General features: G+C 42.5%; 1 protein-coding gene across 2 annotated transcripts in view; it reads left to right on the forward strand.

The window, feature by feature from the left end:
* Positions 1–3,177: 3,177 nt before the first annotated feature.
* Positions 3,178–25,336, forward strand: part of Dnajc27 (DnaJ heat shock protein family (Hsp40) member C27) — a 52,736-nt gene continuing 30,577 nt past the window's right edge. For both annotated transcript variants that reach the window (XM_045150942.1, XM_004663746.3), the window contains exons 1-4: positions 3,178–3,396; positions 10,841–10,923; positions 14,428–14,497; positions 25,024–25,188. In XM_045150942.1, coding sequence (XP_045006877.1) covers positions 3,310–3,396; positions 10,841–10,923; positions 14,428–14,497; positions 25,024–25,188 — 405 coding nt within the window. In that variant the 5' untranslated portion in view covers positions 3,178–3,309. The remainder of the gene's footprint in view (positions 3,397–10,840; positions 10,924–14,427; positions 14,498–25,023; positions 25,189–25,336) is intronic.

The following is a 25,336-nucleotide window of genomic DNA, read 5'->3' on the forward strand; positions in this document are numbered from 1 at the left end:
GAGTAGGTCTCCAGTCCAGTTAAGAGAGCAGTTGGATTCCCCCATAACAGACATGCCACTGTTGCACCTGTTGGTTCATTTGGCCTGGCTGGCCAAACTAGAGGCTTGCTGTGTCCATTGTTTTCACCACTGATGGCTTCTGTCTCCCATAGGACTGCATGCAGTGCAGCTTTTTCCAGCTTTTCGTGTTTAGTAGTTTAATTATAACATGGTGAGGAGAGGTTCTTTCCAGGTTTTGTCTGTTTGGTGCTCTTAAAGCTTCTTGTATGTGCATTGGCATTTCTTTCCCAATTTGGGAAAATTTGTCTTCTGTAATTTGGTTGAAAATGCCTACTATGCCTTTGGAGTGAAATTCTCCTTCTACTATAGCCTGAATTCTTATGTTTGATCTTTTCAGTGTCCTGAATAGCTTGAAATTCCCATTCATACCTTTCTATTAGTTTGTATTTCTCTTTGTTGGACTGTATTAGATCTGTCACCTGGTCTTCTAGTTTAGATATTCTGTTCTCTCCCTCATTCAGTTTATTGGTGAGACTTTCTATTGAGATTTTTATTTAACTTACTATGTTCTTCAGTGCCAGTGTTTCTGTCTGCCTTTCTTTCGCATTTCTATTTCCTTACTCATGTTTTATGATCTCCTTACTTCATTAAGCTGGTTTCCTGTGTTCTCTTTCAGGAGTTTAGTTTCTTCTTTGATTCCTTTGATTTCTTCTTTGATTTCTTTGAGTATAGATAAAATCTTTTTTTTTTATTTTTTATTTATTTATTTATTTATTTTAATTTATTTATTTGAGAGCGACAGACACAGAGAGAAAGCCAGATAGAGGCAGAGAGAGAGAATGGGCGTGCCAGGGCTTCCAGCCTCTGCAAACGAACTCCAGACGCGTGCGCCCCCTTGTGCATCTGGCTAACGTGGGACCTGGGGAACCGAGCCTTGAACCGGGGTCCTTAGGCTTCACAGGCAAGCGCTTAACCGCTACGCCATCTCTCCAGCCCAAAATCTTTTTTTTTAAATCGTTGTCAGGCATTTCATCTAAATCAGTCTCATTGGGGGTAATTTCTTATGGATTTATAATTTTTGGTGAAATTATATTGTCTTGAGTCTTTGTGTTTCTTGTATTATAATGTTGTAACTTTTGCACCCTGAGTTGATTTGATGGTTGGGTTTTCTAATTAATTGCAATGTTTTTAGACATGGAAATCCAACTTTATATACCTTCAGGATATGAGTTTAAACTGCTAAGTGTGGCTCTTGTACTTCAATCCAACCACAGAGGTCATCCTAGGTGTTGAGTTTACCTGTTACTCAAGTATTCTGGAGGGCTGGGTGGAACAATTTATTGGCAAATTCTAAACTTCAACTGAGAAATATACACAATCACTAAAAACCAGCACAGAGTATGCAAGTATGGGGATTTTATAAGTCCAAAATCCCTAATGGTGTGTGTTGTTCTACACCCTTAATCCTGTCAGCTAGGAGGTTGAGAATTCTGTCCTGAATTGGGTTCCAGATCTGAATCAGACCCTGCCCCCAATAATGACAGAAATAAAAGACAAAAGCCCTATAAATCTGAAAGCATCAAAGGCAACAATAGTCAACCCCCAAATACAGCTTAATTAAGAATGGTAAAGCCAACCAAGAATATGTAACCCATAACTTGCCCTGACATGGAGAGAGATTAGCACTTCCAGTGCAGGTCTATGTACCTGCTTTTTTGTCAATTGGCCTTGTTAACTTTTGGGGTGGTTTCCAATCTCACCAATGCTGAGTGGCCACCTAGATCCCTCCCTCTTGTGCTGTGGAGCTGGTGTTCTGATCAGCTGTGCTGGGTGCTCTGCTGCAAGGGCTGAATGAGCTCTCAGGAGGTTAACAGTTCTGACCATTGGGGGAATGGGAGAGTTCAGGAAGCCTGGAGTTGCACTGGAACTGCTTGGCTGTATCCCCTTCAACAGTTCCTCAGTTGGTGTCGCTGTCTCCTCTTCAAGTTTCTTGACTTTGCAAGGAGGCTGATGCTATTGGAAAATCCCCTTGTTTGGTCTCTGCTCCTGTAGCTAGCTTGGCACAGGCCTGGGCAGGCACGCAGATCCAAACCAATGGGGCTGCAAGCTCCTCTGGGGAGTGCTGGTTTGGCATGAGTCCTATTCTGCCATCTTACCTGGAAGTCCTTTTTTTAAAATCACTGGAAAGCCAGATTCAAAGCCATGTATTACTTCTCTTCCAGAGCCAGGGTCTGACTTCCTATCTTCCCAGCTCCTGATGCTACCTCTCAGAAAACTTGAGCAACAAATACAATGCAGGTGGCCCTGACATTTGCAGGCTTCCTTTGCAGATTCAAGCAGCAGTCCACCAAAATATTCAGAGTTGGGGATTATGTCTATTCTAAAGGTGTAGACCTTTTGCTGTCATTCTCTAAACAGCATAGTATGATTATTTATATTGTATTAGGTATTATAAGTAATTTAAAGATGACTTAAAGTATACTCAGTATGTGCACACATTACATGCAAATATTATCCCATTTTATATAAGGGACTGAAGTATCTGCTATCCATCCTGATCCTGGATTCAAACCTGATAATTCTCAGGGACCACAGTGTTTTTGCAGGAGAAAAGGAAGGAGCAGAGTTGTCCACGGGTGCGCTAAGAATCCAGAAAGAAAAAAAAGTATTTTATTTATTTATTTCCAAAGAGAGAGGGAACGAGAGGGAGGGAGGGAGAGAAAGAAAAATGGGAATGGGCACGCCTCTTATGACCACTACAAAAAACCCCTCCAGATGCATGTATCACTTTGCGCACCAGGCTTTACGTGGGTAGTGGGGAAGCAAACCATGGTCGTTAGGTTTTGGGGGCAAGTGCCTTTACAGCTGAGCTATCTCTCCAGTCCCCATTGGAAGAACTTGTAAAGCTGTGGTTTACTTAGAATTTTGGCACGATCAGGTCTTTAACTAACTTAATTCTAGAAACGTCCAGAATCAGGAGCTGGCCCGGATAGCAACACATTCCTGCCACTAGATAGGAACTACACAGACTGGGAAGCGCGAGTACAGCACCCCTCTGGCCCACCCTCTTCCAGGCCCCGGCCATGACGTCAGCCGCCGCGCGCTAGCATCGCGAGAGTTGCTCCTCCCACCTGGCTTGCTGGTTCCCAGCCGCCCGTGCCGCTGCCAGGCAGCCCTGGCGATGGCGAACCGCGAAGCCCGGGCGGTGACGAGAGCAGCGGCTCCGCCATTGGGCGCGGAGGCCTGAGGGACGGGCCAGCTGGGTGCACTGGGACACCGAACCTCGCGGCCCCGAGAGAGCTTAGGGCTATGGAGGCCAACATTCCGAAGCGGAAGGAGACGGGCAAGTCTCTCCGCATCAAAGTCATCTCCATGGGCAACGCCGAAGTGGGGAAAGTGAGTACCGCACGCCGGGAGGCGGGACCGGCTCGCCGCAGGGCGGCCGCCTATTGGCTGGGAGGACGGCCGCTGCCCGCACAGCCCAGGCCCGGCCCCCTGCCCACCCCGAGAGCAGGCCCTGGGCGCTCGAGGGGATGCGGCCTGGCCGGCTAGCTTGCCTGACCTTCCTGACCTCTGGGTTGCCTCCTCCTCTCCAGACGTCACTGCGGCCTAGGGTCCCTGACCCCTGAATGTATTCCAGAGATAGCCCTCAGTCCTAGGTCCTGACGACGCACGGTCTGTTTAGGTAGCAGGTCTGTTCTGCGGCCCCGGCCACTACCTGGTGGCAGTGAATAAAAGTCGTTACCCTCCAGCCGGGCTTCGGCCGTCAGTACAAGTGAATGGATGTCTGTGAGGACTTGGGATCAGTCACATGTCGTTGGGTAGCCTGGAACCTACATTCCCATATTTATAACCTGACCTGTCTCACAGGGGATAATCCTCGAGGTTGTTTTTGTTTGTTTTGACTTTTCAGGTTCTCATAGTGTCACCATAACCATTTTCTCAGAGAAGCCCTATTTTCACCTCCTTTCTCCCTGTGTGTTTCAGCACTTAAACTTCTCAGCAACGGGAAGGAAAGGGCAGAGGTGACTAACCTTTCCAAAAAGAATTCTAAGACTCTCATTTCCTCACTCAAATTTGTCTCCCCTTGGCAAGTTAAAGCTATTGGTTAAGAATCCCCAAGGGGGTGGCGCACGCCTTTAATCCCTACACTTGGGAGGCAGAGGTAGGAGGATCACCACGACTTCAAGGCCATCCTGAGACTACCTAGTGAATTCCAGGTCAGCCTAGGCTAGACCAAGACCCTATCTCTAAAAACCATATACACAAAAAAGAATCCCCAAGATCATCAAAGACAGATTAGTCTCCACTCTTCCATTGAAGGGCTTCTTCCATACTTGAGTGTTGGTTCCCCAAATCAACTCCCACTAGAGTCTAAGTGGAAAAGAGCTGCTAATAGAAATGTTTAGGCCAGTGCCATGCACACAGATTCTCAGTAAATACTTACTAGTGATTTTTACTACTTAGTGCCCTTGTGAATGTATCAACTGAGCTTTGATTGAATACATTTATTGAGTGCTGGAAAAAGCCTCTGTAGAAGTCTTGTAGTAAACTGGCTAAGGAAGAGTACATTTATCATGCTTGTAATTTTATTATGCCTAATGGTATAATATTAAAAGCATCCCAAAAAGCCCACTGTTAGGACAAAAGCAGGAAAGACTCGACTCAATAGCAGAGACAGGCTTTATTTGGGGAAAGCCAGAGAAGAGCTCAGACAAGTCAGGTCAGAAACTACTTCCCTTACAGACAGGGGGACACTTATGGAGCAGTGGAGTCTTGGGAATTCTTTGGTTGCAGGGGGCTCACCTTGCCTCAGAATGTGGGCCACTTAAAGTAAGTGGTAGTGGACAGGTGGTTTGGGGCCATTTCAGAAAAGTGATAATTGGATGGGGTGGTTTGGATCACCTTTTGGGAAACAAATATAATGGAATGGCAGTCAAAGACCAAAAATGAAGAATTCTAGTTCTAACACCCACTGTCACATTTATTTAACATTGTTCTGAACTTATTAGATAGTGCAGTTAGAGAAGGAAAATAGTTACAATATCAACCAAGATAAAATACAAGAAGAAATATGTAGGATCTACATGAAAAATAATTTAAAACTCTATGAAGGGCCATAAAATTACCTAAGCAAAGGTTAAGATAAATTTTTCTCTTAGGTAGAGAGCTCAGTATTGCAGAGATGTCAGCTACTGAAATACTCTGTAAATGGAATTAAGTTCCCTTTAAAATGCTGGGAAGATGTCTTTTTGCATCTGGCTATATGTGGGACCTGGAGATTTTAACAAGTGCCTTAACCACTACGCCATCTCTCCAGCCCAATGATAGCTTTTTGTAGCATGTATTTTAAAATTTTATTTGAGACACAGAGAGAGAATGGGCATGCTAGAGTCTCTAGCCACTGCAAACGAACTCTAGACATATGTGTCACCTTGTGCATTTGGGCGTCTGGCTTTATGTGGGTACTGGGGAATTGAACCTGGGTCCTTTGGCTTTGCAGGCAAGCACCTTAACTGCTAAACCATCTCCAGCTCAAGAAAGGAATGTTTTTTTTTTTTTTAAATTTATTTATTTCTTTATTTGAGAGCGACAGACACAGAGAGAAAGACAGATAGAGGGAGAGAGAGAATGGGTGCGCCAGGGCTTCCAGCCTCTGCAAAGGAACTCCAGACGCATGCGCCCCCTTGTGCATCTGGCTAATGTGGGACCTGGGGAACCGAGCCTCGAACCGGGGTCCTTAGGCTTCACAGGCAAGCGCTTAACCGCTAAGCCATCTCTCCAGCCCAAGAAAGGAATGTTTTTAATCCCATTTAAAGTACCATTTTTAGTAGATTGAAAAGTGAAATATTAGGTTTTTATTACATTATCTTATAACATCCCATAATTTTTATAAAACCACAACTGTAATTTAAAAGTTTACTTGGAAAGCCAGACATGGTGGCACATTCCTTTAATCCCAGCACTTGTGAGGCAGAGGTAGGAGGATTGCTGTGAGTTTGAGGCTACCCTGAGACTACATAGTAAATTCCAGGTCAGTCTGAGCTACAGTAAAACCCTACCTTTGGGAGGGGGGTGTTTACTTGGAGAGTTACTTAGTGTCCCCCCCCACCTTTCTCTGCTAACTATAAACTTTTGTCGTCGTTTTACTAGCCCAGGCTGACCTGAACTCACTCTGTACCCAGGCAGGCCTTGAACTCATGGAGATCCTCCTACCTCAGCCTCTGAGATTAAAGGCATGCACCACCATTGCCTGGCACTATAAGCTTTCTGCAGGTGGAGACTTGGCTTTCATATTTTAATATTTATCATAAAGTCCAGCACAGGTTACAGATTCACTATTTGTCTAATAAGTGAACATGTACTTTTTTGTTTAGGTTAAAAGAAAGATAATTTTATGCTTAATTCAACAGCTAAAACCACTGTGCTATCAGCTTGCCATCTATTTTATGCTTTTATTTTGTTGACTAATACTATACTCGTACTTCTAACATTTAAATTATTATTCATTATGAATTTCTTATATTTGGGAGACTTATATAAGTTCATTTCACAACTTATATTAAGTTATCTCAAGAAGGGGGCAGTTACTTTAGTTTAAATTATTTTTAAATTTTATTTATTCTCTCTGCATTTATATTTAACTTAGCTTTTAAGATCCTGTGAAACAGGAACCATGTCCTCTTGTGTTATAGGAAATGACTATTAATGTTATTAACATTAACACTTAAATGTGTATCTTTAGAAACAGGTTAGTTAATGGATTGGAGGTATAGGATTCTTGATCTTTTAATCTCATGAATAATATTTCAATACTATTTTATTTTCTTGGCTATTGTGAGAGAAAAACATTTGAGAAGTGCTTTTAAGTTATAAAGGTGTAGTCTCTGGGCTGGGGATGTAGATAGAGTGCTTGCTTAGCATGCACAAGACTCTGGATTTGATCCAAATAAGTAAATAAATACTATCACAAATAAATACATAAATAATAAGTGTGGGGGGCTGGAGAGATGGTTTAGTGGTTAAAGCATTTGCCTGCAAAGTCAAAGGACCCAGGTTTGATTCCCCAGTACCCACATAAGCCAGGTGCACAAGGTGGTGCATGTGTCTGGAGTTCATTTTCAGCGGCTGGAGGTCCTGGTGCACCCATTCTCTCTCTCTCTCTCAAATAAATAAATAAAAGTAAAATATTTAAAAAACAAATGTGTAGGCTGTTAACATTAATCACTCCAAAGAAGCTTTTTCCTCAGTTCACAATGAGTTTAATAAATTATTTATTTATTTATTTGTTTGTTTGTTTGTTTGTTTATTGAGGTAGGGTGGTGCTCTAGAGCCCAGGCTGACCTGGAATTCACTCGGTAGTCTCAGGGTAGCCTTGAACTCATGGTGATCCTTCTACTCTGCCTCCCAAGTGCTGGGATTATGTCTGGCAAGTTTATTAAATACTTTAAAATGTACTCTCTTAAGATGGGTGGTGAGGCACACCTGTAATTCTAGCACTTGAGACATGGAGGCTGTAGAGTCTGTTCAAGGTCATCTTCAGGCACATAGTAAGTTTGAGACTAGCCTTGACTACTTGAGACCCTGTGTTGAACAAACAAGCAAGCAAACCAACAAAACTATTTTGTTTGTTTAATTTAGATTGAAGTGTAGGAAAGAATTTGAACAGATTGGGCTCTATTACCAGCACTTGAAGTTAATTATGTTACTAGTGCTTGGGCTGAGGAGACAGCTTAGTAGTTAAAGGCACTTGCTTGCGAAGCCTGATGGCAAGTTCAATTTCCAGTACCCACATAAAGCCAGAAGCACAAAGTAATGCATGCATCTGGAGTTTGTTTGCAGTGACAAGAGGCTCTGGCATGGCTATTCCCTCTCTCTCTTATTTGGTTTCTTTCTCTCTGCTTGCAAATAAGTAAAAAATATTTTTTAAAATTTTATGAGTGTTAAGAATTGTTAACAAGCTAGGTGTGGTGGTGCTCGCCTTTAATCTCAGTGTTTGGGAGGCATATGTAGGAGATCGCCATGAGTACGAGGCTAGTTTGGAACTACAGAGCAAATATCAGGTCAGTGAGAGCTAGGGTAAGACATGCAAAGAAACAAAGAATTGTTGTTAAAAGCTGGTGGGGTAGCATACACCCTTAATTCTAGCACTTGGGAGAATGAGGTAGGAAAATTTCTGTGAGTTCAAGGCCACAAGGAGAAGTTCAGTTGTAAGAGCTCAGAACTGGATCTGGTTCTTAAAGAATAAGTAAGATTTGGAAGAAGGGAGAAAGTGGAGAGAAAAGTAATAGCAGAAATCAAGAACAGGCTAGGGAAATGGCCCAGTGGTTAAGAGAAGTTGCCTCTTAAACATGAGCGTCTGGGAGGGTCTGAGACTGCTTGAGTTCAGCTCCTCAGAATTCACGTAACAATCTGGGCATGGCCATACATGTCTATAATCCTGATCTGTAGGGTTGAGGACAATGAGCAGAGATCAGAGAGTCACTGGGGCCTACTAACTGGAAAATGGCCGCTCCAGGTTGAGGGAGAGATCCTGTCTCAAGGAAGTACACAGATGCGCAGTGGAGGTCACCTGAAGTTCTCCTCTGGCCTCCACATGTGCATGCTTCTACATACATGTGTGTATACACATACTGAAGTAGTTTGAGCGTGTGTCCCCTCAGACTTAGGTGTTTTATTGAGGCTGTGACTTGGATCTCAGCTGCCTAGCTGAGGAGGTGTCATCACTGCTATTGGGCGCCAGAGCCTGGAGTCCAGCCCTAAGGTGTTACTGGGAACAGATCTAAATTCCAGCCAACAGGTATGCAGAGAGGGCTAGGCTCTGCCTGGGTCTTCTTGCTGCAGGTTTGTGTTTGCTCACTCACTGGTTGTTTCTCTCTGGATGTGTGGAAGCACACATGGAACTGATGGAACTTCCCCATGGATCTGTGAGCCTGAAATAAATCTATTCCTCCCCCAAACTGTGTCTGGTTTGGATGTTCATCCCAGTAATGTGTTGAGAAATTCGTTTATATTGCTGGGTTTAAACAGAGAAGACAGATTAGTGCCAGATGATGAAGGATCTTGAGTAAAGGACAAATGAAATTGGATTTCAAACTTCACAATGAGAACTACTGAAAAAAAATGAGCTAGGGAAGTGGATAGTGTTAGCAGTATACAGCACTAATTGAAGCTGGGAGGGAAAAGAGAGGCCAATAAGGAATGACACTTTCTTTGGCTGCAGATGAGAAGGACCTAAACAAAAGTGTTATCAGTAGGAAAGGGGGTTTGGGGATGGAAGGCATACTTAAAGGATGATGGGCCCAGAATTAAATATGATTTTAATATTTTGATCTTCTGTAACTGGGTAAATGGTGGCATTATTAACAAAGCTAGATATCAGCAGGATGAATTACTGTCATGTGTGAGATTAGCTTTTGGGGGACATGTTGAATTTGGTGACAGCAATATATCTAAATTGAAACCATCTAGTAAATTCTTGGAGATACAGATCTGGTCCTGGGAGTGAAGTCAAGACTAGACATAGATATTTCAGCAGTGTTGAAAGTATATCAACAAAAATGTCTTCAAAAGAAAAGAGCACACAGGTGCTGAGGAGATGGCTCAGTGGGTAAAGTGCTTACCACACATGCATGAGGACCAGAGTTTGGATCCCAACCATGTAAAAGCTGGGTGTGGCAGTGCAGATATAATCCAGCTTTGAAGAGGCAGAGAAAGATATTATTAGGGTGTGCTCACTAACTAGTTTAGCTGAACTGATGAGCTACAGGTTCAGTGAGAAGCCCTATCTCAGAAAATAAAGTGAAGGGCTGGAGAGATGGCTTAGCGGTTAAGCGCTTGCCTGTGAAGCCTAAGAACCCCAGTTCGAGGCTCGGTTCCCCAGGACCCACGTTAGCCAGATGCACAAGGGGGCGCACGTGTCTCGAGTTCGTTTGCAGAGGCTGGAAGCCCTGGCACCCATTCTCTCTCTCTCCCTCTATCTGTCTTTCTCTCTGTGTCTGTCACTCTCAAATAAATAAAATAAAATAAATAAAGTGAATCTGAACATGGTGGTGCATGCCGCTAATCCTAGTACTCAAGGGGCTGAAGTAGGAGGATTGCTGTGAGTTCAAAGCTGACCTAAGACTATGTAGTGAAGTCCAGGTCAGTTTCAGATAGAGCAAGACCCTACCTTGAAAAACCAAAAATGAATAAATAAATGAAGAGTGTCCGAGGCAGTCACCTGACATCAACTCGGGCTTCCACATACAGGCCACATGGGTGCATGCATCTCTGATCCTAGTGTATCTACAGCAATGGGAGGTTGAGCCAGCAAAATCTGATGTTCATTTGCAGCCTGGCTATCATTTGCAGCAGCAAGAGACTCTGTCTCAAAGAAACTGGAGCAAGGCATGTTGAAACTATCCTCGGACCTCCATGTGTATGCCATAGCATACACACATGTGCATGCGTGTGTGTATACACACACGCACGCACACAAACAAATAAATATAAATGTAGAAAAAAGCCCTGGGATTGGAAGATAGCTCAGCAGTTAAAGACTCTTGCTTGCAAAGCCTGCCAGCCTAGGTTCAATTCCACAGCACCCGTGTAAAGCAAGGTGGCACATTCATGCAATCTGGCAGTTTGTTTGCAGCAGCAAAAGATCTTATCTCAAAGAAAGTGGAACACAGATACCTGGAAGCTGTCTTCTGGCCACCACACATCTGTGATATCCATGCCCATACCCATATACACACATGTAAAAATAAATTAACAATAATGCTAATGAAGAAATGTGCTTATTTTGCATATCTTCCTGGTATGTATTTACTAAATACATTTATTTTTACCTTTCTAGAGCTGTATTATAAAGCGATACTGTGAGAAAAGATTTGTGTCTAAATACCTGGCAACAATTGGAATTGACTATGGAGTCACAAAGTAAGTATATTGTTTTCCTGGGTTTGTGAATTACATAGTCAAAACACCCCTTACAATGAGTTTCATTTTTATCAATGCACTTGTGCAGGTTGTATTGAGACTGTGAAGATAAATTATGAAAGATAGGACTAGGAGACCTTTCCAGGCACGTGGCAGTTACTTCATTCTTTCATCCAGCCAGTATATTTGATGCATTCTAGTCCAGGCCTGGTGTTAACTGAGAAGTCAACTCAAAGCCTAACTTGCAGATGCAGCTCTTCAGGAAGCATTCTGTATGAGCAGACCTTATCCTCAGGTGTGCTTTTTCACTGCTTTGAAACAGTCTTCATAAAAGTTCTAAATATTATTTAGGAATATTTGAGTTAGAGAACCTTTTTCATGGGTTTATCATTTTTATGGTTTATTGGAATCCAGCTGAAGTGATCTGGGGCTGGGCATGGTGGCACAAGCCTTTAATCCCAGCACTTTGGGATCCTTTTTTTTTCCTTTAATACTTATTTATTTATTTGAGAGAGACAGACAGAGAGAATGAGTATGAGTATGCCAGGACCTCCTGCCACTATAAATGAACTCCAGATGCATGAGCCACTTTGTGTATTTGGCTTTTTATGGGTACTGGAGACTCAAACCTCAGGCTTTGCAAGCAAGTATCTTTACAGCTGAGCCATTTCTCCAGCACCAAGGGATCCCTTAAAATGTATGTAGTATGTATGTATGTGTGTGTATATGTGTGTGTGTGTGTATATATATTTTTTATTTTATTTATTTTATTTTTACTTATTTAATTTTTGGTTTTTCAAGGTAGGGTTTCACTCTAGTCCAGGTTGACCTATAATTCACTATGTAGTCTCAGGCTGGCCTTGAACTCACTGTGATCCTCCTACCTCTGCCTCCCAAGTGCTGGGATTAAAGGCGTGTGCCACCACGCCCGGCTATTTATTTATTTATTTATTTATTTATTTATTTATTTATTTATGAATGAGACAGAGAAAGAGAGGCAGACAGAGAGTGAGTATGGGCATGCCAGGGCCTCTGTTACTTCAAATGAACTCCAGACACACAACACTTTGTGCATCTAGGTAGAGGCAGGGATAGGATGATTGCTGTGAGTTCAAGGCCAGCCTGGGACTATAGAGAAAGTTCCAGGTCAGCCTGGGCTAAAGTGAAAATCTGGGGCTGGAGCAGCTAAGGCACTTGTCTGCAAAGCCTAAGGACCCAGGGTCAATATGCCAGGTCCCACGTAAGTCAGATGTACAAGGTGTCACATGTGTCTGGAGTTTGTTCATCTGCAGTGGCTAGAGGCCCTGGCATGCCCATTCTCTCTCTTTCTCTTTCTGTCTCCCCCTCCCTCTTTCTGTCTCTAATAAATAAAAAAATAATTTAAAAAATAAGCCTGGAGAGATGGCTTAGCAGTCAAGGAACTTGCCTGCAAAGCTTAAGGACCCATGTTTGACTCTACAGGTCCCATGTAAGCTAGATGCATGAAGTGATGCAAATGCACTTTCACCCATGCACACAAGATGCACGTGTCTGGAGTTTGATTGCAGTAGCTTGGAGGCCCTGGCAAGCCAATTCTTACTCCGTCTCTCTCTCATAAAAAAAAAAAGAATTACAAAAAAAACTTTTTAAGTGATCTGGGAAGGGTAAATTTGAATACAAGTTGGAATTTACTTATAGATAAATCAAGAAAGGCTTAGGGAGAGAGAATTAAGTTAACGGGGTAAAGGGGGTGGGGGGAGATTGCCAAGAATAGAATGGGGGTAGATAACACATTTCCTAAACAAGGAATTTCAGGTGTTAAGGCCTCTGAACACTTTCTATCACTCAAGATTTTTTGCAAATTACAGAAATGTTAGAATTCTCTATATATCTGTAGTCTTTACTACAAATTGCCTCTGTCATTATTTGTATATGTTTAATGTCTCTTGTTTCAAGAAGGAGCTGTCCCTTTATTTCCTCCTACTATAGTATAGTGCTTATTCCTCATGGGTGCTCAGTAAATATTTCTTGTTAGATAGGATAGATACATTTAGAGATGAAGTTTACCAGAACAGCATATGAGGGGACTATTTTCTCTAAGTTTTAAGCACTTTATTTTTATTGACAACTTTCATAATTGTAAACAATATCCCATGGTAGTTCCCTCCCTCCCAACATGTTATTGTAAAAAAAATCAGTAAAAGGAATGTTCCATAAATATCTGTACATTTGCATTTATCTATTCATTTCTACTACCTTGACTTTAAATTCAGTTTTGATAGCTTTCAGAATTTCTTTCAAAATCCAGCACATATGCCAGGTATGATGGCACATGCCTTTAATCCCAACACTCTTAAGGCAGGGGTAAGAGGAGCACCGTGAGTTCAAGGCCACCCTGAGACTACATAGTGAATCCCAGGTCAGCCTGGGCTAGAACAAGATGCTCAGAAAACCACACACACATACAAAAAAACAGTTGTTGGTTCAGACTGTGGATTGAAGATCTTGAGGGTGAAGGTCAGTGAGGGTGCTTACTCCAAGTGGCTCAGTGTTCTCAAAGAGGTAGCCTTGTCTGCCAAGTTGCTGGCTCTTTTGTAAAGATTAGACTCTTAAGAATCACAAAGAAAACCTTTCTTTTTCTTTTTCTTTTTCTTTTTCTTTTTCTTTTTTGAGGCAACTCCAACAGACTGGCCTTTTTTGTTGTTGGTTTTAGGAGGTAGGGCCCCCTCTAGCCCAGACTGACCTGGAATTCACTATGTAGTCTCAAGGTGGCCTCAAATTTAGGGCAGCCTCCTGAGTGCTGGGATTAAAGGTATGCGTCACTACATCTGGCTCCTTTCCTTCCTTCCTTCCTTTTTTTTTTTTTGTTGTTGTTCGTGGTAGAGTCTTACTCTAGATCAGGCTGACCTGGAATTCACTATGTAGTCTCAGGGTGGCCTTAGACTCATAGTGATCCTCCTACCTCGGCCTCCCTACTGCCTCTCTGCTGGGATTAAAGGCATGTGCCACCATGCCCAGTTTCCTTTTCCTTTTTTTTAATGAGAGAAAGAGAGAGAGAATTGGTGTGCCAGGGCTTCCATCCACTGCAATTGAATGCCAAATGTGTGCATCCCCTTGTGCTCATGTGTGACCTTGCGTGCTTGCGTCACTGCTTTTGGCAGGACCTGGGGAGTTGAACATGAGTCCTTAGGCTTCACAGGCAAGTACTTTAACAGCCAAACCATCTCTCCAACCCAAGAAAGCCTCATTTAAATTTCATACTTCTAAGCCAGGTGATCCCAGGTAATCCCAGCAGTCAAGAGGCAAAGATAGGAGGATTGTTGTGTGTTTGAGGCCACCCTGAGACTACATAGTGAATTCCAGGTCAGCCTGGACTAGAGTGAAACCCTATCTTGAAAACCCAAAATAAATAAATAAATAAATTTCATATGTGCATCGTTTTGAAATTCATAACTGACATGTGATATTTATTGTTAGTGTAGAAACACAACTTTCTCTGGGATTGTTTCCATTTGAATATTTCAGGGTCCAAGTCAGAGACAGAGAAATCAAAGTTAACATCTTTGATATGGCTGGACACCCCTTCTTCTATGAGGTAAGCACATCTTTTTGAGAAAACCTATTTTCAGTGAATTTTGTCAACATTAGGGAAGTATGTATAGAGAATAAAATAATAAATATTCAGATCATATTTAAAACCTAGTAAATTTAACCCATGTGTGTGGCTTGCCTTCTGAGCCTCAACTTAATGGAAATTACATGCTAATATTTCAAACATTTTGATGCCTAAGATATTTCAAACTTCTTTATACTTCAAAATGTGAAAAGCTAATTACAGTGACACTTGAACTTAAGTACTCAGGGAGGTCTCTTCTTTCACAGCAGGGTCTAGTGTGACTTTTTCTGTCACTTTCCAGTCATGTACATTCTTTTCCTCTTTGATTTATATTCATCTGTGTCTCAGTCCCAAGCAGTCCTCAAATGAGTCCTGTGGACCTTGGTGACTTGCCGTAGGCCTTTTCCTTTTTGCTTTCTTCTAGCCTGGACATTTCACTGCTGTTCTTATCTTACTGTTTCTTTCATTCTTCTTGTTTTGGCTTTATTTTGCCCCTTGTTTTGGGTTCTTAACATGGAAGTCTTGATTAGTGATTGAAGTTTTTGTTTTATGCACTGGGTTCTATAGGTTTTCTTCTTAGGAAACTTTATCTGTGTCCACAAACACTGAGGTGTTGTATGGTCATTATCATTCAGTGCACTGGAGTCTTTGGGTTTCTCCTCAGTGGGGTTTTTCTTCATCTTGGAATCTTCTTTTTATTTATTTATTTTTTTTTTTGAGGCTAGGGTCTCTCTTTAGCTCAGGCTGACCTGGAATTCACAATTCACTGTGTAGTCTCAGGGTGGCCTAGAACTCTTGCCAATCCTATCTCTGCCTCCCTTTTTTTTTTTTAAATTTATTTATTTTTATTTATTTATTTATTAGATATATATATAGAGAGAGAGAGAAAGTGAGTGATAATGGGTGTGTCAGGGCCTCTAGCCACTGCGAACGAACACCAGACACATGTGCCACCATGTGCATCTGGCTTATGTGGGAACTTGAGAATCAAACCTGGGTCCTTAGGCTTCACAGCCATGTGCCTTAACTGCTAAGCCATCTCTCCAGCCCAGTTTTTTTGGTTTTTTGAGGTAGGGTCTCACTCTAGGTCATGCTGACCTGGAATTCACTATATCATCTCAGGGTGGCCTAGAACTCACAGTAATCTTCCTACCTCTGCCTCCTGAGTGCTAGGATTTAAGGTGTGTGCCACCATGCCTGGCTCTGCTTCTTGAATTTTAAGTTATAGACTTTACCACATTTGGGATAGTTTTAGCCTCTCTCTCTCTCTTTCTTTCTTTTTTAATTTTTAGCTTAGTTTAGTTTTTTCAAGGTAGGATCTCACTCTAGCCCAGGCTGACCTAGAACTCTGTAGTCTCAAGGTGGCCTTGAACTCACAGCAGTCCTCCTACCTCTGCCTTCCGAATGCTGGAATTAAACACCTGCACCAACACACCTGGCTGCCATTCTTTCTTTTGAGACAGGGCAGGGGCTGGCTGTGTTACCCAGGCTGGCCTCATATTTCTCATCTCTCTTGCCTCAGTTTCCCAACTAGCTGGGATTTTAGCCACCAAACTAGACTGCCCACTATTATTTTTGAGTACTTTTTTTTTTTCTTTGTGAGGTAGAATCCTCTAGCCCAGGCTGAGAATTCACTCTGTAGTCCCAGATGGCCTTAAACTGCTGGGATTAAAAGTGTGTGCCACCATGCCTGAACTCCTTATGTATGTCCCGCTCTGTGCATTTGGTTCTACATGGCTACTGAGGAAACAAACTCAGGCTGTCAGGCTTTGCAAGCAAGTGCCTTAATCCCTAAGCCATCTCTCCAGCCCTCTTTGAGTACTTTTTTTGTTGTTGTTTGTTTTTTGTTTTTCGAGGTAGGGTTTCACTGCAGTCCAGGCTTACCTAGAAGTCTCAGGGTGACCTTGAACTCATGGCAATTCTCTTACCTCTGCCCTCCTGAGTGCTGGGATTAAAGGCATATGCCACCACACCCGGCTCTTTGAGTACTTTTTAAAAAATATTTTATTTATTTATTTGAGAGAGAAAGAAAGAAAGAAAGAAAGAGAGAATGGGTGTGCCAGGGCCTCCTGTCACCACAAATGAACCCCAGACACACGTGCCACCACATACACCTGGCTTACATGGGTTCTGGAGAACCGAACCTGGGTCCTTAGGCTTCACAGACAAGTGCCTTAACTGCTAAGGCAAGTCTCCAGCCCCTCTTTGAGTACTTTTTAAGGCACCATCCTATTTCTCTTCTCCTTACTGGATCTTCTGTTCTAGTACAGCTGGTCTCTAAGGGTCTATTAATCTAACTGCTCTCTCATCTGTCTCCCTCTATTTCTCTTACCTCTCTGTTCTTCCTTTTTCTCTCTCTCTTATTTATATTAGATAGTTTTGGGTTTTTTTTTTTTACTATTCCAACTGTTTATTCACTGATTTTTTTCTACTATCCCTTCCATTCAGCTGTTGAGCCCAATCTTTAAGCTTTTTATTTCTAGTATTTTCATTTCTAAAATTTCCATTACTGGGGCAGGGGGGATTTGGGGAGGGTTATATTTTTTTCTCCAAAGTATTTGGCTACAGTAGAGTAGTGATTGCCTGCAGCACTTGATTTTGCTGAACTGACCTTTGCTGGGTCCTTAGGGAGATCATGCTTTAACAGGGCTTTTATTTGGACTGTATTGCTTGGCATTTTCCAGTTGTTTTTCTGCTCCAAGTCAGGTAGAGACTGAATAAATCCTGGAGAACTCAGCACCATATTATTCCTTTGGTCCCAAGGACTCCAGCTTATTTTTACCCTTGCTCCACCTTTCAGAGGAAATGGGGAGAAATCCTTGTCTATTCCATCCTTCCAGAGGTAACAAACATTTAATGAATGCAAACATCTTTCATCCAGTGAATAGTCAAGAATTTAGGGATATTAACTTCCTTTTAAATGTGAAGTCGTATGGGGGGGTTAAATAAATTTACAGGTATAGACTGTTGTTAGTAAAGAAGTCATGGAGTTGATCACAAGTTTGACAGAAATGCTAATGTAGATCTTATATTCTATGAACAGCATCTCAGTGGAAAGTTAAAAGATGTCTGAGGGCACCCATCATGGAGGTTCTTGAATCTGTAAGCCAAAATAAGCCCCCCCCCCCGCAACAAGCTACTCTTGGTTGGGTGTTTTCTGCTAGCAGTGCAAACCTGACTGCAGCAGTAAAGTTGGTAATGACAAGTGGTGTCATTGCTGCTAGAACTCTGATTGCATGGCTTTTGGCCTTTTAGAGCTGATTTTTGGGAGGAATATGGAAGGATTTGAAACCTTAGCCCAAGAAATGCCTTGCAGTGCTGTGAGTACAGCTTGATGGACTATTCTGGTCAGAGTTGAAAGACCTGAATGCAGTAAGAACTGTGGACTGTGAGGTTTGGCTTGTGAGGGTGACAAAGAACTTTGTAGGGACTGGACTAGAAGTTTGTGTAAGAGGCTTGCTGTTATGCCCATGTCCTGAGAACTGTGAAGGGTGGCATTATGCAGAAATGGACTGGTGCGAACAGAGGAATATGGCACAGAAATAAAATCTTTGGGCTGAAACTGCTGCCTATTCAGCTGTAATCAAGAGATTACAACCATTGAAATTGAACCTGCATTGGGATAATAGGAAGAATGTAGACTCTTTTGAAGGGGCCTGAATGCTGTCCTATTCTTCAAATTCCCCCCCCCCCCCATTAACCAATTGGTAGCTCACCTGGTATTATGGGGTGTAACAAATGCAGAAAAGAGAAAGTCATTGAATTTGCAACACAGTTTTTGTTTTTGTGGAGGTGGCCATAGGCAGTGTGAAGCATGCCAGGACCTCAGCCACTGAAATCGAACTCCAGGCGTTGCATCATCTAGTGGGCATGTGCAACCTTGCACTTGCCTTACATTTGTGTCTGGCTTAGTGGGATCTGGAGAGTCAAACATCGGTCCTTAGGCTTCAACAGGCAAGTGCCTTAACCATTAAGCCATCTCTACAGCCCCAGAACTTATTTGTGTAATGTTCCTGATCAGTAATCATCATTCAGTCACAGATATCTATCTACATGCCAATTTCTGTGTCAAGCACTGGAAATGTAATCTGTTGTTGTAATGGAATGAAGATTTGTCAGATGGGCAGGGAAGATGGCTCAGTGGTTAAAAGTACTTTCAAAGCCTGCCATTCTGGGATTAATTCCCAAGTTGCCCATGTAAGCCAGATGCAAAAAGTGATACAAGTGTCTGGCATACCTTTGCAGAGACTAGAGACCCTGGTGTACTTACATATGTGCCTGTGAGTGTGTGCAAATGCAAGACACAAACACAATTTAAAAAAATATGTTAGAGCTGGTTGTGGTAACACACGCCTTTAATCCTAGCACTTGGGAGGCAGAGGTAGGAGGATCGCTGTGAGTTTGAGGCCACCCTGAGACTACATAGTGAATTCCAGGTCAGCCTGGGTCAGACGAGACCCTACCTCAAAAAGCCAAACATATGTATGTGTATATGTTAGAGAAGGCATGTAGTAAGCCAGTGACAGAATGTTTAGGAACATTTAATTATCCTTACCCAACTTCTCCAGAGGGTCAGGAAGTCCTCTTGAAGGACATGACCTTCAAACTGAGAGATGACAGATATATAAAAGTGACTTAGGGGCTGGAGAGATGGCTTAATGGTTAAGATGTTTGCCTACAAAGCCAAAGGATCCACGTTTGGTTCTCCAGGGCCCACATAAGCCAGATGCACAGGATAGCACATGCATCTGGAGGTTGGTTGTGGTGGCTAGAGGACATAGCACACCTTTCTCTCTGTCTCTATGTGCTTCTTTCCTACACCCCCCCAAATAAGTAAACAAGTAAGTAAATAAACAAATAAAATGAAACATAAAAGTGACTTAGGTTGGGACCACAGCGAGTTTGTAGTGGGGCAGGTGAGAAGCATTTGGAAAACGGATATCTCCTGACAGGGTCTTGTTGCTTCATGAGTAAATCCTGCAAATAGAAAGCCTCTAGAGTAAGTAGTTGCTACTTTGTAAAGCTGCCCTCCTTTGGCTTTCACCAGGATTCTGCCCTTGGTTTTGAAGAAGCATAGACCAAATCTATGTTTCTATAGCAGAGTCTTTCTGATATTTGTGAGTCTTCTCCTCTTCAGATAAGACATACTTTATGCCTGCCATAGCTAGATCTTCAGCCTTCCTAGTCAGCCTCCCCTTGTGGATGGTTGCTTGAGACTAATGTATCATTACATAAACTGTCTTTGTAGTGAAATGCTTTGAGTGTTTTTGCTGTGTTCTATTATTAGACTTATTAATGCAACCTGAAGTTGCAGTCATCCCCCCCACAGTGGCTTATAAAAATAGAAGTATAATTAATAGACATGCCTTAAAACCATCACTTCTGAAATACTTTTTTCACTGGAATAACCTGAGCTCTCTTTGTATAATTGCTATCTGTAGCTTAAATCTCCATTTGAATTTTTTTTTAATTTTTTATTTATTTATTTGAGAGCGACAGACACAGAGAGAAAGACAGATAGAGGGAGAGAGAGAGAATGGGCGCGCCAGGGCTTCCAGCCTCTGCAAATGAACTCCAGACGCGTGCGCCCCCTTGTGCATCTGGCTAACGTGGGTCCTGGGGAACCGAGCCTCGAACCGGGGTCCTTAGGCTTCACAGGCAAGCACTTAACCGCTAAGCCATCTCTCCAGCCCTCCATTTGAAATTTTTATTATTTTATTTATTTATTCACTTATTTGATAGAGTAAGAGAAAGAGTATGGGTGCACTAGGGTTTCCTGCCACTGCAAATGAACTCAGGATGCATGTGTCACATTGTATCTGGCTTTATGTAGGTACTGGGGATTCAAACTCAGGCTGTCAGGCTTTGCAAGCAAGCACCTTTAACTACTGGGCCATTTCTCCAATTCTTTGTTTTTAAATATTTTATTTATTTATTTATTTATCAGAGAGAATGGGGATGTCAGGGCCTCTAGCCACTGCAAACTTGTTTCAGATGCATGTACCACTGTGTATCTGGCTTTATGTGGGTACTGGGGAATCAAATCTGGGTTGTTAGGCTTTGCAAGCAAGTGCCTTAACCACTGAGCAATCTTTCCAGCCCCTCAAACCCATGTGTGTGTGTACACACACACACACACACACACACACACATACACACACACATATATACACATATTATGTATGTATTTTATTGACAGCTTCCATAATTAAAGACTATTTATTTTTATCTATATGAGAGAGAGAGAGGCAGAGAATGGGCACACCAGGGCATACAGCTACTGCAAACAAACTCCAGACATATATGGCACTTTGTGCATCTGACATGGGTCCTAGGGAATTGAACCTGGATCCTTTGGCTTTGCAGGTAAGTGCCTGAAATGCTAAGCCATCTCTCCGTCCCACCTTCCGTAATTATAGACAATGAACCATGAGAATTTCCTCCCCTCCCTCACTATCCCCCTTTGCAAATCCACCCTCCCCTCAATTAATCTCTCTTTAACTTTGAGTCATCATCTTTTTCTCCTATTATGAGGGTCTTGTGTAAGTAGTGCCAGGCACAATGAGGTCCTGGATATCCAGGCCATTTGTGTCTGGAAGAATGCACTGTAAGCAATCCTTCCCTTCCTTTGACTCTTACATTCTTTCTGCCACCTCTTCCATTGTGGACCCTGAGCCTTGGAAGATGTGATAGAGATGTCTCAGTGCTGAACATTTCACTGCCACTTCTTGTTTTAGAGTCTTCCAGGTGGTCACTATCATCTGAAAAGAGAAGCTTCTTGGGCTAGAAAGATGTCTTGGCCATTAAGGTGCTTGCCTGTGAAGCCTAAGGACCCATGTTCAACTCTCCAGATCTCTAGTTAGCCAGATGCACAAAGGTGAGGCAAGTGCAAGCTGGCACTTGCCCACTAGGTGGCACAAGCGTCTGGAGTTTTATTTCAGTGGCTGAAGCCCTGGCATGCCAATTCTCTGTCTCCCTCTTTCTGTCTCTCTCTCTAAAAAAAAGAGAGAGAAGCTTCTCTAACAAAAAGTGAAAGTAGCATTAATATATGGGCATAAACATTAACAAAAGTGCTTACCGGGCAGTGTGGTGTGCATAATGTACACATTTAGCCAGGCAACAGTAGGCGTTACTCCCCTAGAGCTCATGACCTCCCCAACCATAGGCTTTTGATTAGGTTTTATTATTATTATTATTATTATTAGGTTTTAAGTACCAGGCATATATTCCCTTTCATAGAGCAGGCCTCCAGTCTAATTAGAGAGCAGTTGGTTTCCCCCGTAGCACCAGTTGACACATTTGGCCTGGCTGGTCAATCTTAAGGCTTACAATGTCCACTGCTATTTATCATCGCTGATGACTTCTCTTTCACATAGGGCAGCATAACTTTTCAGCTGTGAGCTAGTCCACAGGGAGGAGGTTTTCAGCTCAGCCCAAGCTTAATTTCTCAGTGAGCTGTGGAGTCTTCAGCAACAGGGTCATACCATCTAGTTCTGGTGGGAAGCTAAGAGCCTTGGCAATGGCCTCTAGCATCAGACCTCAAGCCATCATCTTCATTATATAAGTCCCAAGTTAACCAGCCTGTGCTCTTTCTTAGCATGCACCTTGTGAATACCCACAGCCATTCCCAGCATCTATGGCTTCCTCAGGTCTTTCATTGAAGCTTCTATTGTCACCAGTCCTCTTGACAGGTTTGCCAAAGATGCTGCTGTGATGAGGCAATGTGTTTAGTGTGTGAGAATGCAACCTCAGAGCAGAGTGCATGGGAGGCCTGCTGGGGACATCAGGGCCTATCCCTTCACATCATCCTCACTTCCATTAAGGCATACACTTGAAATCAGGGTTAGATGGTCCCATAGGAACTTTCTGAGACCTCTATATTATATACTAGCAGTTGTCTGTTGTGCCTGCTAGTTTGCCAGCTGTATTTTGAGAAATAATGCCCATTCTATTAGAATCCTCCCTAGTTAACTTTGAATGTGATGAGTCTACCCTGAACAACATAGAAAAAGCTGTTTTGGAAGACCAGACTAATGGAACTGTAGGGGCCCATTGAGATACCTGTTTTGACCTTTTCATTTTATAGATAAGGAAACTGAGGTTGGAATAATAAGATACCTTACCCAAGACTATGTCGGTAGTTAGTTGTTGACTTCTGACCTGAACTTGAGATATTAGAAAGAGAAATCTTTTGAGCTTGATTTAGTCTATTTTTTCATGACCTGTATCTGAAATTCTTTCTTCTCTCCTTTGGCCTCTACTTTTATCCTCTATGGAGATACATTCAACTCCTCAATGAAACAGTCAGTGTCTCAGATACTAATACCCTTTCAGCTCTGTGGTGACCAAGGATGGATGCATCCAGATGCAGGCCTTTGTTTTGCCTACTGGGAAACATATACTACTGAGAAAAAACCTCAAGAAATTATAAGAATACCATTAGATGTACAAATAGCAGGTGGCATATGCCAGGAAGATGAGGTCTCCAAGGTCATCTGTAGCTACACATTGAGTTTTAGGCCAGCCTAGGCTACATGAGACCTTCTCTCAAAAACAGTCTATATAGCCAGGCATAGTGGTGCATGCATTTAATCCCCGCACTTGGATGCTGAGGTAGGAGGATATCTGTGAGTTTGAGGCCAGCCTGAGACTATCTAGTGAATTCCAGGTAAGCCTGGGCTAGAGTGAAACCCTAACCCAAAAAATAAATTTAAAAAGATACATATAAACAGCTGTGATATGCCAGGGGACATAGAGATTTCCTTTGGAAGTGGGGCTGCTGGATAGTAAGAAATGAGACAGAAAAAACTACATGCAAGAGGCATTATACCTTGAAAGACAAAAGATAAAAACTGGAGATGGGGTTCCCAAGGCCAGGAGTAGGCTTTGGGTATGAAATGATGTAGTTTGAAAGTCAAAGGCTTGAAAGTAGGTGAGACTTAAGACTGGGAAGTTGATTGAGGGGAGAAAGGGTACACCAGGGCCTCTAGCCACTGCATACAAACTCCAGACATATGCATCACCCTGTGCATCTGGCATAGGTCCTTCTATTCTTTATTTTTTTTAATATTTTATTTATTTATTTGAAAGAAAGAGAAAGGAAGAAGCAGAGAGAAAGAGAATGGGCACACCAGGGCCTCTAGTCACTGCAAACAAATTCCAGATGCATGTGTCCCCTTGTGCATCTGGCTTATTGGGGAATTGAACTTGGGTCCTTAGGCTTTGCAGGCAAATGCCCTAACCACTAAGCCATTTCCCCAGCCCTGGTCATTCTATTCTTGAGTGCCTGTTTATACATACCTGATGTTAGATGCCTTCCTTCCTTCTTTCCCTTCCCCTTCCCTCCCTTCTTTTCTTTGTGTTTTTTGTTTGTTTTGTTTAGTTTTTCAAGGTAGGGTCTCACTGTACCCTGGCAGGCTGACTTGGAATTCACTGTGTAGTCTCAGGATGGCCTTAATTCTCCTACCTCTGTCTTTTAGTGCTGGGATCAAAGGCATGCGTCACCATGCCCCAGCTTCTTTCTGTTTTAAACAAGGTTTCATTACATAGCCTAGATTAGCCTCACTGTGTGGTCCAGGCTGTCCTCAAACTCACAATTCCTGCCTCTGCCTCTCTGCCTCTGCCTCCTGAGTACTGGTATAACAGGCATGCCACTATGCTCTACTTCTTCATGTCTTAATGAATATCTGGTGTGAGACCAAGTGCATAATGAGATCTTGTGAGAAGAATTTAGTAGTCTATCACTCAGTTCATTCCAGAATTCTGCCTAAAACCCAGTCACCCAACCTCTCATTATCTCATTATCTCTGCCACTTTAGTGTGCCTTCCATTTTTTGTCACCTCTTCCTTGAAGTGTAGCTATGCCTCAAAGAAGTTACCATTTTGATGAAATAACCATGGATAGAGATTGGGTAGGAAGAAAGGGAGAAAGTGCTGAGGTGCATCATGTTCCAGCTACCAGGCTTCATGACCTCATATACCCCAACCCTGGGAAGTAAGTAGTATGATCTTCTACCAGGGTTACGTGGTTTCTCCAAGATCACACAACTAGTCAAGCAGTAACAGGTGTAACCTAGATTTGTCTGCCACCAGAGCCTGTGCTCCTTGCCATCTGGGTTTGAAAGTTGCAGTATAGTCCCCCAACAGTCAGGGGAGCTCTGCCTAGAATGCTAGGGGAAGCCAACTCTGGAATATATTTTTATTTTAGGTTCTTTGTAATTAGTCACTCACCTTCCTAAGAAGAGCTTCACATGACTAGCATTCTTTCAAGTGCTACTAATGACAACTAAAACCTGATTGTCTCTGAGAGAAAAACTGGAAGTAGAGAGAGCTGGGGAAATAGGTCTTTATTTCTACTATCAATTCTTCTAACTAATAGATTTTTCTTTATGTCACTTTGACTGAGATGTAATAAAAAAAATATCCTGAATACATAAAAGGATGCATATTCCTAAGTTAATAACTGTGAGAATACATCTGTGTAAAGTCTGTTTTCCCATCTAAAGGTCCGTAATGAATTCTACAAGGACACACAGGGTGTGCTACTGGTCTATGATGTCGGGCAGAAAGATTCCTTTGATGCTCTTGATGCATGGCTGGCAGAAATGAAGCAGGAGCTTGGGCCGCAAGGAAACATGGACAATATTATATTTGTAGTATGTGCCAACAAGGTAACTGTTGTGGGATTGCTGTATTCAACATAGTTCTGAGTTTGGGGACACTAATAAAAAGAAAATATTTAGGTATGGTGATGCATAGCTGCAGTCCCAGCGCTCAGGAGGTTGAGACTAGAGGATAGCAAAGTTTGAGACCAGCTTG

This window comes from Jaculus jaculus, chromosome 5 (assembly GCF_020740685.1).
Source record: "Jaculus jaculus isolate mJacJac1 chromosome 5, mJacJac1.mat.Y.cur, whole genome shotgun sequence".
In the NCBI taxonomy this organism is placed as follows: Eukaryota; Metazoa; Chordata; class Mammalia; order Rodentia; family Dipodidae; genus Jaculus; species Jaculus jaculus.